Source organism: Salmo salar, chromosome 02 (genome assembly GCF_965601325.2).
Source record: "Salmo salar chromosome 02, fSalSal1, whole genome shotgun sequence".
Classification (NCBI taxonomy): Eukaryota; Metazoa; Chordata; class Actinopteri; order Salmoniformes; family Salmonidae; genus Salmo; species Salmo salar.
The window spans coordinates 45,110,457-45,125,124 of NC_138292.1; the positions used below are offsets into that span (position 1 = coordinate 45,110,457).

The 14,668-nt window shown below is 39.3% G+C and overlaps 1 protein-coding gene across 1 annotated transcript in view; it reads right to left on the reverse strand.

The window, feature by feature from the left end:
• eif3ea (eukaryotic translation initiation factor 3, subunit E, a) overlaps positions 1-14,668 on the reverse strand; it is a 57,978-nt gene that overhangs the window by 42,543 nt on the left and 767 nt on the right. Inside the window, exons 2-3 of the mRNA NM_001141695.1 lie at positions 10,171-10,288; positions 9,757-9,874 (exon numbers count right to left, since the gene is read on the reverse strand). Of these exons, the coding sequence (NP_001135167.1) occupies positions 9,757-9,874; positions 10,171-10,288 (236 nt within the window). The remainder of the gene's footprint in view (positions 1-9,756; positions 9,875-10,170; positions 10,289-14,668) is intronic.

A 14,668-nucleotide genomic window follows, 5' to 3' on the forward strand; every position in this document is an offset into this window, starting at 1 on the left:
CACTAATTTGAAGGGGTGCCCACATAGGTTTAGACATTTTTGCAAATATGTAAACAAGGTATTTGTTTTAATTTGAATACATGTTTAAACCTGTTTTCGCTGCGTCATTATGGGGTATTTTAGAATTATGCCGTAATGAAACAAAATGTGGAAAAAGTCAAGGGGGTCAGAATACTTATGTAAATAAGATATTTTGGTTTTAATTTGAATACAAGTATTCAGAACCTTTACTATGAAACTCCGAATTGAGCTCAGGTGTATCCTGTTTCCATTGATCCTCCTTGAGCTGTTTCTACAACTTGGGAGTCTGTAGTAAAATCAATTGATTGGACATGACTTGAAAAATCACACACCTGTTTATATAAAAAGGTCACAGTTGACAGAGCAAGTCAGAGCAAAAACCATGCCATGAGGTCGAAGGAATGTCCTTAAAGCTCAGAGACAGGATTGTGTCGAGGCACAGATCTGGGGAAGGGTAAAATTAAAAATATATTTAACAAAGTCTGCTACATTGAAGATTCCCAAGAAGAACGGCCTCCATTCATGAAAGGAAGAAAATTGGATCCAACCAAGACTCTTCCTAGAGCTGGCTGCCCAGTCCAACTTACCAATCAGGGTAGAAGGGCCTTGGTCAGGGAGGTGACCAAGATCCCAATGGACACTCTGACAGAGCTCTAGAGTTCCTCTGTGGCGATGGGAGAATCTGCCAGAAGGACAACCATCTCTGCAGCACTCCACCAATCAGGCCTTTGTAGTAGAGTGCCCAGATGGAAGCAACTCCTCAGTAAAAGGAACATGACAGCCCGCTTGCAGTTTGCCAAAAGGCACCTGAAGACTATCAGACCATGAGAAACAAGATTCTCTGGTCTGATGAAACCAAGATTGAACTCTTTGGCCTGAATGCCAAACGTCACATCTGGAGGAAACTTGGCACCATCCCTACAGTGAAGCATCATGCTGTGGGGATGTTTTTCAGCGGCAGGGACTGTGAGACTAGTCAGGATCGAGGCAAAGATTAATAGACTGGAAGGTGAACCTTTGCCCCAACAGGACAACGCAGGAGTGGCTTTGGGATAAGAGAGTCTCTCTCACTCTCTCATCTGCAGAGAAGAATGGGAGAAACCCCCAAATAGTTGTGCCAAGCTTGTAGCATCAGACCTGAGGCTGTAAATCACTGCCATAGGTGATTTAACTAAGTAAAGGGTCTGAATACTTATGTAAATGTGATCTGTTTTTTGATAATTCAAAAAACCTGTTTTTGCTTTGTCATTATGGGGGTAGTGTGGCTTGAGGGTAAAAATACAATTCATTTTAGAATAAGGCTGCAACGTAACAAAATGTGGAATAAGTCAAGTGGTCCAAATACTTTCCGAATGCACTGTATGTTTTACTGAAATTGCTGGTGCTTGCGGTTTAATGGCGTGTAATGCTAAATAACTGCCTCTAATTGGTCAGTCCATTCTGAATTTGTGATAAATCTGTTGTGATTTTGGCAGGGAATATAGCTTGCCTACATAGTCTCATTAAAAACTGTCATTTCAGTAATCAAGAGCTTGTGTGCGCGGCATGCACACGTGTGTAGAGAGCAAGAATGGAAATGAGTGAGACAATATAACGATGGGAGAAGTTGAGAATTCTGTGATTACTGCAGATCTAGTTAATTTCTTGATGTGAGTTACTAAATTAAGATAAACACCTTAACTAGAGTCAATGTGATTGAACGGTGGTCTCCGGGATAACATTTCACTTGCCTTTCTTTCAATTTATCGGGAAACCGTTAAATGTCTCCCTGTACGCTATATATGTAGTTTTGTCAGTTCTCACCATCTCCTGCCTAGAAACTAATAAAAGACAGATTGACTCCGGTAGCTCCTGGGTGACAAGCTTCCCTGTAGAGGGGAATGTATCTCCGCTGAGCACTGTGGGATCACAGTCCTGACCTCAGTGATTAATCCAAGTTCTCAATCTCTCCATGTGGATTACATAGTCTTTAGTAGGGCTGCGGCGGTCACGAAAATTGTCAAGCAAATAACTGCTGGTCTCACAGTAATTGACTGTTAATTAACATACACATTTAGCATCGTCTGGCAGCATACAAGCCACTAATGCAGACCTTTGGAACATCTACATTTTAAAAAGCCTAATAAGCTATATTACATTAAATTACACCTTCACAATAAATACATCATTTCATTTTAAATGAGGTCTAATTCAGGAGAACAGAAAATCATACTCTGAGTAGTCCTTATGTTAGGTACAGATATGGCTATGCCATATGGCTGTGAATTCCACAGCATTATTTTATAGCATGAGGAATACAATTGGAAAATATAGAAAGGATATTTTCTGCAAACGATTTGAGGGAGTGCGCACATGCGGCTAGCCGGTGTTAAGCGGTTAACAAAGAAACAGATAATCCTATATGCTTAGAGTTATTTATGCAACTTTAGATGTGATACACACAGGGATTTGTAATACATTAACGCTGCATGACGGGACTATTAATGATTTGAAAAAAGTTGCATGAACGGTATGATCTCTGCTTAGTTTTATTGTGTAGGCTCTACACTTCAGTCTCATTAACAATTGGACAAGCACTTAACCTGTCTGGGATAGGGGGCAGTATTTTCACGGCCGAATGAAAAACGTACCCAATTTAAACAGGTTACTACTCTGGCCCAGAAACTACAATATGCATATTATTAGTAGATTTGGATAGAAAACACTCTGAAGTTTCTAAAACTGTTTGAATGGTGTCTGTGAGTATAAAAGATCTCATATGGCAGGCAAAAACCTGAGAAAAAGTCAACCAGGAAGTGGAAGATCTGAGAATTGTAGTTCTTTCTAGTCCCTTTCGAAACTACAGTATCTGTGGGGTTACGTTGCACTTCCTAAGGCTTCTATTGACTGTCTAAAGCCTTCAGAAAGTGGGTTTAGCCTTCTCCTGTCACTGGGCAGAGTATAGGAGCTCAGTTACTGAGTGGTCTGCAACAAAGGGATTGGATATGCGGTCACGCGAGCACACTGTTCCTTTTTCTCCTTGAATGAATACGCTATTGTCCGGTTGGAATATTATCGCAATGTTACATTAAAAATACCATAAAGATTGATTTTATACAGCGTTTGACATGCTTCTAAGTACGGTAATGGAACATTTTGACTTTGTCTCTGGTTCCGCGCTCGCGCGTTATGCCTTTGGATAAGTGATCTGTACGCATGAACAAAACGGAGGTATTTGGACATAAATATGGATTATTTGGAACAAAAACAACATTTCTTGTTGAAGTAGCAGTCCTGGGAGTGCATTCTGACGAAGATCAGCAAAGGTAAGAGAATATTTCTAATACTGAGTTTAGGTTGCCCCGAACTTGGAGGGTGTCTGAATAGCTCGCCGTGATGGCTGAGCTATGTACTCAGAATATTGAAAAATGTGCTTTCTCCGTACAGCCATTTTAAAATCTGACACAGCGGTTGCATCAAGGAGTAGTGTATCTATAATTCTTTAAATAATTGTTATATATTTTGTCAACGTTTATGATGAGTATTGTTGTAAATTGATGTGCACATTCACTGGTAGTTTTGGTGGGAATACATTTTCTGAACGTCACACGACAATGTAAAATTCTGGTTTTGGATATAAATATGAACTTTATCGAACAAAACATACATGTATTGTGTAACATAATGTCCTAGGAGTGTCATCTGATGAAGATGGTCAAAGGTTAGTACTTCATTTAGCTGTGTTTTATTGACACATGTCCTTGCTTGGAAAATGGCTGTGTGATTATTTTTGTACTCTGCTAAAAATCTAATGTTTTGCATTCGCTGTAAAGCCTTTTTGAAAAATCGGACAATGTGGTTACATCAAGGAAAAGTGTATCTTTAAAATGGTGTATGTTTGAGAAAGTTGAATTATGACGTTGTTTTTGAATTTGCCACCTGGATATTTAACTTCTTGGGGCTATGTGGGACGCTAGCGTGCCACCCGTGGTGCACCCTATCAACAGCAGGTGCATTTCAAGAGCGGCAAATTTGAAACCAAATAAATGTCAAAATTCAAATTTTTAAAACATACAACCATCTTACACCCTTTGAAAGATAAACATCTCCTTAATCTAACCACGTTGTCCGATTTCAAAAAGGTTTTACGGCGAAAGCATAAAGTTAGATTATGTTAGGAGAGTACATTGACAATAGCTGTGTGTAATGTTTTGTCAATTCAAAGACAGGCGTCACCAAAACCATAAAACCAGCTAAAATGATGCACTAACCTTTTACAATCTCCATCAGATGACACTCCTAGGACATTATGTTAGACAATGCATGCATTTTTAGTTCTATCAAGTTCATATTTATATCCAAAAACAGCGTTTTACTATGGCATTGATGTTGAGGAAATCGTTTCCCTCCAATAACCGGCAGTCAAGTCAGCACCACAAATTAAATAATTAAAATTAGAAAACATTGGTAAAATATTATATTGTCATTTAAAGAATTATAGATTTACATCTCTTGAACGCAATCAACTTGCCAGATTTAAAAATAACCTTACTGGGAAATCACACTTTGCAATAATCTGAGCACTGCGCCCAGAAAAATATGCTTTGCTATACAGACAAACGGCCATGTTGGAGAGATCTAAAATCGAAAATACTATGTAAATAATCCATTACCTTTGATTCTCTTCATCAGATGTCACTTCCAGGAATCCCAGGTCCATAACGAATGTAGTTTTGTTCAAAAAAGCTCATCATTTATATCCAAAAAGCTCCGTGTTGTTAGCACATGATCTAAGCCAGCCGGACTTCTCGTCATGAACGAGGGGAAAAAATATATTTACGTTCGTTCAAACATGTCAAACGTTGTATAGGATAAATCATTAGTGCCTTTTTTAACCAGAACATGAATAATATTCAAGGTGGACGAATGCATTCTCTTTTATAACGTATTGGAACGAGGGTACCCAACATGAACTCGCGCGCCAGAGTCTAATCGGCCATCACCGTTCCATCTTGTTCGGTCAGATCTCACAGTAAAAGACTCAAAACACTTTGTAAAGGCTGGTGACATCTAGTGGAAGCAATAGGAAGTGCCAAAACATTAATCAACCCCTGTGTGTTTCAATGGCATAGGCTTAAAGGTAATTCAACACATCAGGTATCCACTTCCTGTCAGAAAATGTCTCAGGGTTTTGCCTGCCAAATGAGTTCTGTTATACTCAGACACCATTCAAACAGTTTTAGAAACTTTAGGGTGTTTTCTATCCATATATAATAAGTATATGCATATTGTAGTTACTGGGTAGGATTAGTAACCAGATTAAAATCGGGTACGTTTTTTTATCCAGCCGTGAAAATACTGCCCCCTAGCCCCAACAGGTTAACTGGCTGTGTCCCGCTTTAATGTGACAAAATAGCCTAATCATTTATTAGCATTCTAAGCTAAACATTCTGGACGCTAGCGTCCCACGTAGCCCATAGAAGTTAATGCCTCGAATTTCCCAGCGGCATCCCATGTGTGTGGCCGTATTGCCCCCTTAAAAAAAAAGAATGTAATGCATTTAGCGGCCATTGTGCAAGTGCGACTCACGTCTTTCTCACAGGATACAAGTTTAGACCGACACGTCGGGGACGCAACTGCACATGTCCTTATCTAATTCCGAGGGGCATACTGAAGATACTGGAAGGACTGTCCACATTTACTTTGTTAGCCAACAAGAGGAGTAGGCCAAACAAACAGCAAAAGCTCTAACCTATGTCAATCTACTACCCTCCAAGGACAACGTTGCCTATTCTATGCGAAAAATAAATATTCCTAACATAGTCTGGGACAGTTGTGGGATGCGATGGATACCTAATGAATACAACCACTAGCATCCCAAAAACCTTTTTATTTTTATGCAAGGAGGCTGACGCAAAAGATCAGAATGTTTAGCTTAAAATGCTAATAAATGATTAGGCTATTTTGTCATATTAAAGTGGGACTCAGCCAGTGAAATATCAGGGCGGAAAATTCAACAACAAAATGTCATAATTCAACTTTCTCAAACATACACTTCTCGTTAATCTAACCTCATTGTCCGATTTCAAAAAGGCTTTACAGCGAAAGCAAAACATTAGATTATGTTAGGAGAGTACATAGACAAATATAATCACACAGCCATTTTCCAAGCAAGGACATGTGTCAAGCAAACCCAAAACACAGCTAAATGAAGCACTAACCTTTGACGATCTTCATCAGATGACACTCCTAGGACATTATGTTACACAATACATGTATGTTTTGTTCGATAAAGTTCATATTTATATCCAAAACCAGAATTTTACATTGTCGTGTGACGTTCAGAAAATGTATTCCCACCAAAACTACCAGTGAATGTGCACATCAATTTACAACAATACTCATCATAAACGTTGACAAAATATATAACAATTATTTAAAGAATTAAAGATACACTACTCCTTGATGCAACCGCTGTGTCAGATTTTAAAATGGCTGTACGGAGAAAGCACATTTTTCAATATTCTGAGTACATAGCTCAGCCATCACGGCGAGCTATTCAGACACCCTCCAAGTTCGGGGCAACCTAAACTCAGAATTAGTATTAGAAATATTCTCTTACCTTTGCTGATCTTCAACAAGAAATGTTGTTTTTGTTCCAAATAATCCATATTTATGTCCAAATACCTCCAATTTGTTCGTGCGTACAGATCACTTATCCAAAGGCATAACGCGCGAGCGCGGAACCAGAGACGAAAAGTCAAAATGTTCCATTACCGTACTTAGAAGCATGTCAAACGCTGTTTAAAATCAATCTTTATGGTATTTTTAACGTAACATTGCGATAATATTCCAACCCGACAATAGCATATTCATTCAAGAAGAAAAAGGAGGGGCGCGCTCGCGGGACTGAGCATATCCAATCCCTTTGTTGCCAGGCAGACCACTCAGTAACTGAGCTCCTACTATCTGCCCAGTGACAGGAAAATGCTCAAACCACTTTCTGAAAGCTTTAGACAGCCAATGGAAGCCTTAGGAAGTGCAACATCGCCCACAGACACTGTAGTTTCAATAGAGAATTTAAAGAAGAACTACAATTCTCAGACTTTCCACTTCCTGCTTGGAATTTTCTCAGGTTTTTGCCTGCCATGAGTTCTGTTATACTCAGACACCATTCAAACAGTTTTAGAAAGTTCAGTGTTTTCTATCCAAATCTACTAATAATATGCATATTCTAGTTTCTGGCCCAGAGTAGTAACCTGTTTAAATTGGGTACGTTTTTCATCCGGCGGTGAAAATACTGCCCCCTAGCCCAGACAGGTTAAAAAGCGCAGCAATGCGCACACGGCAGTAGGTGATAAGCGCTAATGTCCATTAACATTACCAAGTGACCGTAACTGCGATTACGCATGTAATGCTTTTATTTATTTTTAATGGTGAAAATGATCTTCCCCACCTTGAAACTCACTCGCTGCATATGTATGCCAGTTAGGCTCTACACCTGTTGTAAAACATATTAATATGCTTAATTTTAAGTTATTTGGCCACTTTAGTTAAGATAAAAACCTTATCAAAACATAGGCCTATGGGCTAGGCTACATGAGGTGTGCGACTAGGATTTGAAAAAAGTTCAACAAAAGAAAACATGCATTGTTTCAAGCCTTACCCGGGGAATCATTCACAAGTGATTGGTCAAAATATTAACCTATCATTCTATTATTGATTTAATCGTGTATTTACATATAAATTACTTGCCTAGTTAAATAAAGGTTAAATTAAAAATGAAGGTGTGAAATTTGTTTTGACTTAGGTGCATAAATACTCCATTCTGTCTAGAAACAGGCAGGATAAATAAAGTCACCTATGCCATTAAATAGCGAATGGAGGACGCTTTCCCCGTGGTTCACTTTCATCCCAGCCAGGAAGGCTATACTCCTGTTTTAAAGCAAAAAAAAGGTGCTTAATATTAGGAAAGTTGAGAAATAAATAGTAGGCTTAGCCTACAGAAAGCTGATGGGAATCTTTTTTATTTTAATTGAGCCCATCACGGTTCTCACGCAATTGCATAGCCTAAAGAAATGTTGCACAATATGAGCTCTCATTAAGTGTTTGATTAGATTTGCATTGATGTAAGAGTGATTAGAGGGGCAATAGAATGCTGAGTACCAGGCAATTAGCAAGTTTGGTAGGCTACTAATGACCATCAGCAGAATCCGCACTTGGAGAAGCGTAACTACCGTGACTAAGCAGTCAGGTCGAACTTGACTGCCTTCATGACTCATGACCACCGGTGTGGTGGTAATATGGTCACCACAACAGCCAAGACCTGACCAAGACCTGACTCAGGTTCTCACATCCACAACTGCCTTTCAAGCCACAGTCCCCACAGGAACAACGGCAAGATAATCCACATATCCAAATGTAAAGGTCTACATTGTGCCTTGAATACCCCTTCAAAAAGGTAAACAGCATTGCATTACTACCACCACCTTCTGCACCAAAAAGAGCAAAGAAGCTATGGAAGTTGACAAACTCAAGATCCATAGAATTGTTTAATTTCCTCAACCTATGAACATGGATCAGAAACATTGCAAAAATAATCCAGAAAGTGAACGACAATTTTAAGCATTTATTGGCTAGGCCTAAACTATATTGGATTGGCTTCTTAGAGATATTAAGTTGAGGGCAGGCCTATGAGGTATGACGGCATAAAATGCACCTAAAAAGACAGTCTCTCTCCAACACAAACCATTATCACACAGTATTATCCCAAAAAGACAGGACTTGGGGATTTAAATATTGAACCTCTTTGCCATTTCAGGTCAGGGATGATCCGCTATATAAATCCAAAATTACATCAAAAACACACTACCGCATCCAGAGTAACTTTAGCAGATATTTGCGCAGTACACAAAAATTGTCATGGCTTGCCCTTTTGGTTTTGTGAAGAGTTTTTTGGTGACCCGGGACATGTCTTGTACTGTTCTACAAATCCAACGGTATCAAAACGAATCCCCGCATAACAAGAGAGAAACATGATCCTGCCTATGAAGAGAGATTACTCAAACGGAAATCTGAATAGAAGAAGAAAAAAATATATATATATAAAAAAATAAAAACAGTACAACAGACTGCACTCCAAAAAGTTAATTCACAAGGCTTCAAAACTCCCATTACAATGGCATAACGGTCAGTATAAAATGCCTGCTTTGATAAACATGTTTTAAACCCAAACCTTTAACAAAGACTTCTAGATTGGCAAGTGGATGAGAAGTGTCCTTTGATGAACTGAACTCACTCCTGCCAAGAAGCCAAGTAAAGAATGAGGACTTGAGTTTAACCAAACTATTTTAATCACGGCAAAGTCAGCACAGACCAAATGTCCTTAACATTCACCGCAGCATTGTGCATCGGTCTCCTCGTCTGCGTTTGCCGAGTGAGTTTGCAAGATGTAACCCTAAAGCCACTCTCGGGAAATAATTGTATCCAAAATGTAGGCATACCAATTTTTTTTTATTACCATCCTCTCAATTATATGCCACTTGAACTTCCGTAAGCCTGCAAAGTAATTTACATTCCGTAAGCCTGCAAAGTAAGAGAATCTTACAACAGCCAGAAAAAAAAACTACTGTGGGACCTCAAGAATTGCAAAAAAAAAAAAAAATGCGTTGTTAATGATGGACCATCTATACAATGCAAATGACAACTCCTAAACCATCCAGCTGTCAAGTGGTGAGGCAGGAGGTTCTAACTAACCTGGTTGACTGCATCTGTTTGGTGGTCTCTGGGTCCTCAAACATCTTCACAATGGGTTCTGTCTCACCCTGCAGCTGCTTCAGCTGACCCACCACAGTGATCCTCTTCTCCCTTAAGGCTTCACATGGACATAGAGAAACCATTAGAGGCTTTGACCAAGGCATTACTCAGGAAAATACCATTAAATGAAACATTAAAGATTACTGTTTATTCTAGTTTTTGGGACAGTGAGGATTGTATTAGTCATGACTGTAAAATGTGAGGGGGATGGTGTGCAATCAGTTCTGCCACCATCTTGTGATTGTTCCATCAATAAGTGTAAACAATACTTAACCATGCATAACCCATATCACTGTACCGGTTTCTTTAACAAACATTTTAGGAGGTAGACCAAGCAGTGTGCAGTATACTTACTGGCGGGGATCTCTTTCTCAGGGAAGAGGTTTTTGTGAACATCCATGGCGAAGTCCACCATGTTGGTCTCGCTAAGGAGATCCAATTTTCCATGAAGCAGTTCTTTCTCATTGTAGATCTGAAAGTGGAAATGGTTAAAAAGGTGGGACATTGGGTTCTTTTGGAATATACAGTTTCAAATCCTTAACTTTTACAACCCAGTTTAAAGAGAACTGCTGACAATGACAGATGTAAGGAATTCAGCTTTTAACCTGACTAACGAATTTAGAAAACATGTTTAGCTGTAATGGACGCCTGGTTGTTAACGTCGCCCAGCAGAGGGCAATGCCGCCCTCATTTTGACATAATTCCTGCCCTAAAGCGTAAATGCTTGTTTTGGTTACACCGAAGAGTGATGCAAGCTACGTGTAAATATTCACGAATTGGAGCTGGAAAAGAACACTGTGGTGATTTCCACATGGAGTGGAGAAGAAAATACAGAACTGACAAGTGCTAGAGTAGCTAGCTAGCATGCTAACCTTAGCTAGACATCTTGCTAATCTTATCTAGCTAGCTAACGTTCTGTTGCTCGTTTATTTTTTGTAATATATCTTATTCAAAAGATTAGCCAGCTGGCTAGACTGAAAACCTCGTCACAGATGGAAACCAGTATCTTTGACTTCATCAATTGTTATTCTCCTCGCATCTTCCACAAGACAAGTTTTTTTTACATTATACCGCACATGGTGCGACTTTGGGTAGGTTGGTTGATGTACGGCAAAGCAAAGAAATCACATGGTTCTCACAGGGGAAGTGAAATGATAGGCGACAATGACTTCTGACGCACGTCGCAAATGACATTTAACACCTTGAGCGCATTGGACACAAAACACCAATACAAATGTAACAGCACAACAAAACAGATACACGTTCGTTGAATTTTATTTTGCAGGTGCCTGTTCATTATAGGATAGACACTTGTGGTCTAGCTGCACCAATCAAAGTGGTGAAGCAATACTTTAGTGGTAATAACCATTCATCTTGGGAGCAGGGTTGTAAAATTCAATCATATCACACATTTATAAAATGGTCATACACATTTTGGGGAAATATAGACCAGCATAAATTACCCAACAAGTTTGAACCCCTTATTTTAATTTGCTGGTGTTTCTGATTAATAAAAACAATGCCATGCTGGTGGGTGGTAACATTCAAATAAATACAAGGACCCGAAAAGAAAAAAGGACAGAACATTTTTAGCACGTCATATCATAGGGGAAAGAGATAATCCTAAATCACCCCACTTCGGATTTCCCACTTCAAGCTCAAATACATCATACTTTGACTAAAAACGATAACTTAAGAGCCGTCCACACCAAGGACCATATTTATATAATTTTTTGTTATAATTCAAATTAACAGGAGAGTTCACACAATAACGACAAAAAGTGCGGAGAATGATAAGAGCTATCGTTTGGATCACTTTCAGAGCGATTTTTTCCCTGTCCCTCCAACGATAAAACAATGACAACCAATCAAAAAAAGTGTTCTATTGAAGTGTTCTTGGTTCTAGCTGCGAGAGGCTGCCCAGAGAGGAGATAAGGCAAAGCCCACAGTGAGCTTTCCTGAATAACTGAGCATGTGTGAGCATATTTGTGGCCACATTAATTGTAGTAAAATGTGGGAGGACAATGAGCCACGACAAACAGAAGGCCATATTTTCCAATGGCAATCCCATTTTAACACCAATACATCCTGACAAAATACACATGACTGTCCTGCTAGTATGCCTTTCTGGACCTTGTAAACTCAAGACCCCCCCCCCAAGAATTTCACTGTACCCTGCAATGACATGTGCAACCCTGTGCATGTGACTAATAAACTCATCTAATAGTAGGTGATGAGTTGCATTCGTTTCTAACTTAAGCTACACATCTCGTCAGTCTTCACGGTCCTCTTTGCACAACTACGCACCTGGCCTCTCAGCTACAGCTAATCCCTTAGCTCTTGGAGTCCCAGGAAAAGCTAGACAACAAGCTATTGTGGTATACTTAACTTGAGCATTTCATTTACTACTAGCCTATCTAGGAGTGATTCCAGCATGCGCTTGCTTGCTGAATGTAGAATAGCAGAGTTTGTAAGGAGAGCGAGAGTGTGAGAGTGATGGCCTGCTGATGTACCTATCGGGACCTTTAAGTTCCAACTATGGGATTTTGCCTGGTGAAAACCATTGTTGTCTCTGTGTCCAGTATGAAGGAACCATGCTAGCAGATACCCATAGACTTCAAGGCATTGCACTAACGCTAGTTTGCAATTGCGCTGGCAACTTCAATCTAAAAATGATATCCACGAGTTCATCTGACTCTGGGGAAGTAGGTAAAGGACATCATTGACAAAATCCCGAAGTATTCCTTTAAACTGCAGAGAACAAACCCATACCTGATCCAAATGGTTGCATAATCAGGCATAGGCTGTACAGTTATTTTGTCATGAAGTATTCAAAACAGTATGTTTGAGCAGTTATTCAAATTAGTCTACATCGTCGCAGTTTACAGCCCTAGACAATTGTGAATTCACTTGATAATAATACATTCCACTGTGTTGTTGTAGCCTAGGTAAAATTATTGTATTTTCTAAAAAAGTAGGCCTAATCAATAGTGGAGCTTTGAGTGTCCGGGACTGCAGAGCGCAGCCTGGTTGAATGCACAGATCTGCCATTTCCTAGTCGGCTAACTTTTCCCCCTTGCACTTTGACAGGTAAATATTTATAAACCTATTTACTTAGCTAATGAATGGCCTAATATCTAGCTTCTTACTTCAGCTACACATCTCTAGCCTCTCTCCCAGCTGTTTCCGTGCGCAGTAGGCTATTCAAGCCTCTCCTCCATTCCCCTTCACATGAAAAGCTACAGGATATTTTTTTATTTATACTAGGCCTAATAGCCTTTTCCTTGAGTGAAGGAGGATTGCTCTTGCTAAATGTAAAACAGTCCTAGGCCAAATGAACTGTCGCACAGGTCAGACATGAGCACAGCGAAAAATATCCATTTTTCTAATGATTTGCAATTTGTTTGGAATTCAATTGCAAACCACAAGTGGCTAAACAGCATATGTTTTTGAATAACTAAATTTAAAATATATAAAATAGTTTCTATATTACATGTACATTGAAGTATTATGTACAGTTGTCACTATGGACAATGAATACACCCTGAAGCACTGGATGGTCTTGTGTTAACACCTTATTAAAAGGCCTACAGCGTGTAGTAGGATGTGTTGAATGAGTGGCAGGTGTCCTGATAAAGAATATGCTGGTAGGCTGGATGAAATTTTTAACAATGGTTTTTTAAAATAAAAACTAGTTCATTGCATCGCTGTGGAGCCCCGTTTCATAATATTACAAAAATGTCATAGCTGCTTCCCATAGTTTTGAAGTAATCACGAGAAGAAAAAAAAGCTGGCCTTATTTTAGGGCATTTTTCACCCTGCCAGCTCCTATTAGTTCTATTGAGCACCAACTCGCCTTTCGAACGTTCTATTCCCAGCCTATTGTTCTACGTCACAATGCCTGCTTTGCTATTGTTGGTAATGAAACCTGCCCACGTCTCTGTAGTTTAAATGTAAACAACAAAAAATTATTCAGGTCATCCCATTGTTTCCTGAAGGGAAATATCAGTATGTCTGTTTATTTAACCAAATATTTCACAACATGTATATTTAGATGTTTACAAATTGTACACCATTTTAAACACGGGAATCTCTCCATTCTAATTATGTAAGGCTGGGCACCGTACTCTGTCTTCATCAATCGCTAGAACAGAAATAGCCATTTCTTTCTTACTTCCGTATGTGTTGTGATTGTTGTCTCTCCTTTCTTGCCCTTTGTGCTGTTGTCTGTGCCCAATAATGTTTGTACCATATTTTGTGTTGCTACCATGTTGTGTTGTCATGTGTTGCTGCCTTGCTATGTTGTCATCTCAGGTCTCTCTATGGTGGTGTTGTCTCTTGTTGTGATGTTTTTAGTCCTATAATTATATATTTTGAATCCCTGACCCCACAGGAGGCCTTTTGCTGGCCATCATCGTAAATAAGAGTGTTCTTAACAGACTTGCCTAACTAAATAAAATGTTAAATAAAATAAATAAAAAATGCTGACATAAGCACACTTGGCAGCATCGAGGTGCTGATGTTTACTTTCTACACACGTTCTTTTTCAGTTTAGTCCTAAGAACAGACTGTAGTGGTAAAATAAAAAGGGATACATTTTTGGGGTGACATTTAGACATAGGCAAAATGGAATTCTAAGCGTCACTCGAGTCAAAAACGTTCAGCTGGTGTTCCAGCTTAGCCAACGTTCTTTTGCCATTTTTCAGCCATGGGGGAATTGTGACTCGTTCTATTTTCCAGCCTACCGCTGGTGTGGATGCTCGCCAAGGTTTCGAGTTATGTATAATTTTTAGTTATGGTCCTTGGTGTGGATGGTCCTTTATTAACTTCAATCGTTGTGCAACGTCACGGG